Raw genomic sequence first — 5,797 nt, 5'->3', positions numbered from 1 at the left:
AATGTTTGGAATTTCTAATCCTAAAATAGTCAGAAAACAAAATAGATACAGAGGACTATCTTCCTATAAAATATGTCCTATTAAATACAATAGTAGAGTAAGATGATGACTCTAAGATAATTGGCAAGGTTTAAATTTTGGAATTTATATGTATTTCAATATTTTCAAGATATGGACAGTTGAATCCATGGATAAAGAATCTGTGGATGAGGAGGTGCAATTGTACCTTCATTATCTGGTTCAGTTTTATTTAGTCAGTCCCAAAATTTTTCTTCTACTGAGAGCATGAGATTCCTTGCTATCTAAAGGGGCCAAAGGAGAACCAGCATGTAGTAGTTTAATATGTTTATGTTTATTTATATACCGCTGTTCCAAAGATCATAGCGGTGAACAGCAAGTAATCTAATTAGCAAGTAAGCTAATTTGCCCCCAACAGTCTGGGTACTCATTTTAGTGACCTCCTCGGAAGGATGCAAGCCTGAGTCGAGCTTGGGCCCTTTTGCTGGTCTTGAACTCGCAACCTTGTGGTCTTGAGTGAATGGCTGCAGTACAGGCATTTAACCACTGCGCCACCAGGGCTCCATAGTTTGAGTATTAGACTAAGATCGCTGGAGACCAGGGTACAAATGAACTGAGTGGGCTTGGGCAGGTCACACCCTCAGCCTCAGAGAAAAGCAATGACAAACTGCCTTTGAACAAATCTTGATAGGAAACTTTATGGCAGGTTCACCTAAGCGTCACTATACGCTAACTAGCCCCTGCATCCACACCAGGGCTTAGCTTTCTTTGTCTATTGGCAGGAAAGTCTGGGACAGTGAAGGCAGTTACTTCCTCCAGTTCCCCCTTCCCCTCTTTGGAAGGCTCTCCCTCTGTATCCATTTTTAGAGGATTCATTGTGAGGAACAGGACCAAGTGGGAGCAAGGAAGCAAGATGTGGCTGATTTCTCCTTCCGCCTTCTTACTTGCCCTTAACAATCTAATCTTTCATTTCATTTTTAATGGTGCTTGGATGGGGCCACAGCAGCAATTGGAGGAGGCAAACCAGGCCCTTGCAGTGGGGGATACAGCTAGTGAAGCCCCCAATATACCATCCAATGGTCCAAGCTCAGGAGTCCAACTGGACCTCACATCATCCACTGTGACCTTGATCAAGATCTGCTACTGAAGGGCTTTTTGGGAAGAGAAGCCAAAGAAATAAACAAAGCTGAAAAAACCCACTCAGCCTGCATTAATCTATCAAGATTCAAGAACCATTAGAATTACTTTTCAGGACTTCTAAACTGTACAATCCCAGGAAAGAGGGAGCCTTACTCAGAGAGGACAGGGCCCCCCAGAATCTCCTCCATCACTTCCCGATGAAGGGCCTTTTGGCCTGGATCCAGCAGGGCCCACTCCTCCTCTGTGAAATCCACATACACCTCCTCAAAGGTCACCTGCAGAAAGAGAAAATTAAATCTTTCAGGTTGCTCAAGAAAACTGAAATGCTTACAGCATGCCATCCAAAGGCTCCTTATAGTGGCAACATGTGATGGAAGCAAACGAAAAGAACAAGATTCTGTGGGGACTAGGGAGTTTTGAAAGGGAGATAAGCACCCAGCCTAGCCCATTGTTGGCTCACTTGAGATCCTGTTCCCTACCTGATCTAGCCTCCCAGAAGGTGTTCTGAGTCCATCAGGGTGAAGAGATGTCCTTGTACACTTAGACCCAGTCCTTATTCCGCCTCCTGGGAGGAAGAAAAAAGGAAGGATTATTTCTAACCCTTCTCTCTACTTACAGTCCCTCCTACATGTGCAAATGCAGCATACACCATTTCCCACACCAGGTTTTATTGCACTGTTTTCTGTAGACATGCTACTCTAACTGGATATTGAAAATCTGTCCTTCTCCTATCCTTCTTCTCCATCTTCCTAGTGCCAACCTTGCTTTTAAAAGCTAGCTACAAAGAGAATGAAGAGGAACAGGAAGGCTGGTGAGGTATAAAATATCCTTGTAAAATATACTTCACTATCAGAGGCTTTGTTAACTTGGGGTATGCCTATAATTCCAAAGTGCTATAGTTAGGCTATATAAAATGGCCCAACTGCTGCAACTGATAGAGTCCAGGTATTTCAGACATATTTGAGAAGAGAGAATCAAAGAGGAAACTACTCTCTTAGCCCTTACTCATTGAGGAGGACATCCCTTCTCTGTCCTGTGTGATCCACTTCAGCCGCTGCCTTTGACTGGATTCAAAAGGACACTTCTCCTTCTCAGCCATCTCTGTCACAAAGAAGTCCTGCAGCAGAAGCAGAAATGTGGAGGGAGGAGAAAGAGAGAAACATTTGTTAGCACTGGGGGAAAACTGAGTCCATACACAGAAGACTGCCAGCCAGGAAAACAAAGGCCACTGCAAAGGCTAGAAGGAGCTGGAGACACAAACTCCTGCTCCTGAATAGAGTTTCACTCATGACTGCTGAGGTTCTTCTGAAGAGGCATTTAATCTTAGGAGCTTTTTGCTTTACACTTTTACAATGGGGCTAGGGCACTTTAAATGCTGTGCCTGCCTCCTGCTGCATTTTGGGATTTGTAGTTCAGTAAGGTTATGACATCCACTCAGCCCAACTCCACATGATATATTGTAGCATTTTTCCTCATATTCACAAACACAGTCTCGGATTCTGCTAGTGTTTCACCATCTTCCTGTCATGTCTCCACAGGGACAGTGCAGTTTGGAACTGTTAGGACTCATCTCCTTGCTCAAGTTGCATCAGCTTCCTCTGAGTCAGCACTTCCTCTTTAACCCACTGCATGCACCTGAGGCATTTTTACATCCCGGTGCAAAACCATATTGACCAAATTAGGAAAAGAAAGGAAAAGGACAAGGCCATGGGAGGCATCATCCCCTCTGTAGATGATTTCCAGGAAAACAACCACAACAGGGAAATGATAGCTAGATGTACATCATCATTATGATCCCCCCCCCATTTGTATCCCTTGTTCCCCCCTCCCCCTTCAGAACTTGGAATCATTGTGATTTACAACAAATAGAACAAGTAGAACAACAACAACAAAAACCCATAAAATAAATGCATACACAAATTATAGTTAAAAAACAGGCTATCTGCAGAATTGAAACCATTAAAACATAAGAGACTAATAGGAACGATTAAAACAATAGAAATACACTTCACTAAAACTAGTTTCAGTCTAAGCTTCCCAGGAAGGGAGTCCCAGACCCCAAGGGCAGCCACTGAGAAGGCTCCATCCCATGTTCCCACAAAATAGGACCATGAGGATAAACTCATATGGAAAATATGCTCCTTCAAAAAGCCTGGAAGAAAGCCAAACAGAGTGATACAGGAGATAACTAGCTGAATGAATTGTGCCTGGAACCAAATCAATAATATTGATTGTATTTTGTACTATGTATCATTTTAATGATGTAATCCCGCCTTGATCCGAGGGAGAGCAGGAAATATAAATTTTATTATTATTATTATTATTATTATTATTATTAACCACCAAACCTGCTTAAAAGGGGAGTCATGGGTTCCCTGTAACCAACCCCAGTTAGCAATCTGGCTGCAAACTGTGTCTTCTAGGAAAAGATTATCCCATCCAACAGAACCCCTTTTTCTTCAGAGTCATAGGCCCTATGCAGACAGGCCAAAATAAAGCTGCTTCTGGTCACTTTGGAGGTATGGTGTTTCAATGATGCATGCATCCTAAGAGTCTGGAAGCTGCACCAAAGCTGCATTCAAGTCCTTAGGACTGGAGAGTGGCTTTGGTGCAGCTTCTGGACTCTTAGGACGCATGTATCATTTAAACAGCATACTTGCAAAGTGACTCCAAGCAGCTTTATTTTTGGCCTGTCTTGTATCAGGCTATAGCTATGTAAGTCTGAAATATCAGTTTGCAAAGGGGTCTTCTAGCACCTTTGAGACTAACGGTGCAAAAGACATTGTAGCATAAGATTTCATAGACTTGGACTATATTCTCAAATCTATTTATCTTACAACTTCTTTCACAGTTAGTCCAAAGGTGCTACAAGCTCACTTGGCATGCCCCATTTTCCTGTTTACATTAAGTCTCTCTTTGTTCAAGAATTTTTGAAATCCCTTCCAAAGAAACAGTGATGTCCCCTCAAAATGATCAGATCAAACAACCTCACCTGCTCCTCTCCCTGCTTCTCCTCCTCTGCCTGGCTCAGGAGGAAGGCCTCTGCCAAGGCCACTGCTTGGGAAGTTGTCTCCGCTCCACACTCTCGAACCCAGCTCCCCATCTCTGGGGGAAGGACGGCCAGGAACTGCTCCAGGATCACCAGGTCCATCATCTCAGCCTTGGTGTGTCTTTCTGGCTTCAGCCACTGACAGCAGAGATTGTGGAGCTGGCTGCAAACCTCCCGGGGCCCCAAAGCCTCCTCCTGGAAGACAAACTGCCTGAAGTGCCGGCGCTGGACCTCAGAACTGAGCATCTTCTCCCCAATACAGCTCTGCATGGCTCTTCCCAAAAGAAGAATGGGGGGAAAAAGAGATCATGTGAATGAACTGTTCTGAAGATTCTCTTCAGAGGAGGAGATGCTTTACAACTAAATCCACATCACTCAGATTCTCAATGCAGCATCCTTGAACTTGCTCTCTCCCTATTGCCTTTCCTTTTTCTTGATCTCTTTTATAACATCTCTCTCTGCAGCAATGGTGTTGCTAAATGGGGGCTCTGACTCCTTCCTCAGTCCAGGCCCTTTGCCCTTTCCTCTTGCGCCAGGAGGCAAAGGAGAAGCCAACTCAGTCCACCTGCCCTCTGCCCTGTTCCAGCCAACAGCCCTTCTCCATCCAGCCTGGGGCTGTCCTCATCCAATGACTGCTTTTGCCCAGAGTCCCAATGTCTTTTCCTGGGTCTTTGTTACCTTGCAAGATAACACACCCCTTGAGGGGAGGATCTCAGACATCCATCTTGGTCCCAAAACCTGGCTCCCTTCTGGGCAAAGAACCCCGTCAGAAGCCTTACTGAAAACAAGACATACTGTATCCACAGCATTCCCTTCATCTCATCAATGATATATCTAAGTATATATATCTAAAGAGGTCCTTTGAATGCGATTTGAAGGACAGGAGTTGGCAGCATGAGCTTTCCTAGACCTGAGCCTCCTTCCTCAGATGCGTTTGGGTCCAAAGGCAAATGTTATTGAGCCCAAATGCCTCTGGCTTAAATCTAGGGAAGCTCCTTCCTTCCTTCCTTTGAGTCTCAAAGGGGCTCCAAGGCCTTCTCTTTAGCTCCTGGTTTTACAAACTCTGTCAGACTTCTGCCTTTGGACTCTAAGAGTAGACCCCCCCATTCTCTCTCTCTCTGTTTATACCTCTCTCAGAGTAAGAAATTTAAACACTCCGAGCTTATAGGTCTCAGTCTCTCTCTCTCTCTCTCTCTCTCTCTCTCTAAGGCTCACTTTCTCCTCAGAGTCTCTCTCTTTCACAGACACAGAGAGAGTGTGTGTGTGTGAGAGAGAAAAGAGGTCTGCACTCCTTCCTTCGCCTAGTACTGTAGTCTCTTCCTCTTCCCTCAAACTCCGCCCCCAAGGCAGCCTCCGAGCCCCAATTGGCCCGTTCCTCCCGCCAGTCAGACCCCGCCCACCAATCAGATCCACTGGGGTCCTCCTCCTGAGAGCCCTGCAGCCTTTGAGCAGGAAGAGAGCCAGTTGGAGAAATGGGTGGAACCTGAGGGAAGGGGCGTGGCTTAGTCCCACTTTCTCAGCTTCTGGACGACAAGGGCAAACCTCTTCAGAAAGAATGTGCCAAGAAAACCCATGATATGGCCTTAGGGG

The 5,797-nt window shown here is 45.2% G+C and overlaps 1 protein-coding gene across 1 annotated transcript; it reads right to left on the bottom strand.

The window, feature by feature from the left end:
- Nucleotides 1–1,307: 1,307 nt before the first annotated feature.
- On the bottom strand, nucleotides 1,308–4,477 carry LOC121917758 (neurotrophin receptor-interacting factor homolog). Its single transcript, XM_042443878.1, has 4 exons — nucleotides 4,151–4,477; nucleotides 2,164–2,275; nucleotides 1,638–1,723; nucleotides 1,308–1,433 (listed from the first exon to the last, which is right to left on the bottom strand). Exons 1-4 carry the CDS (start codon nucleotides 4,475–4,477, stop codon nucleotides 1,308–1,310), a joined length of 651 nt encoding a protein of 216 aa, XP_042299812.1.
- Between the last annotated feature and the right edge of the window lie 1,320 nt (nucleotides 4,478–5,797).

The sequence above is a fragment of the Sceloporus undulatus genome, unplaced genomic scaffold (genome assembly GCF_019175285.1).
Source record: "Sceloporus undulatus isolate JIND9_A2432 ecotype Alabama unplaced genomic scaffold, SceUnd_v1.1 scaffold_570, whole genome shotgun sequence".
NCBI lineage: Eukaryota > Metazoa > Chordata > Lepidosauria > Squamata > Phrynosomatidae > Sceloporus > Sceloporus undulatus.
This window is presented reverse-complemented; position numbering and strand designations above follow the sequence as displayed.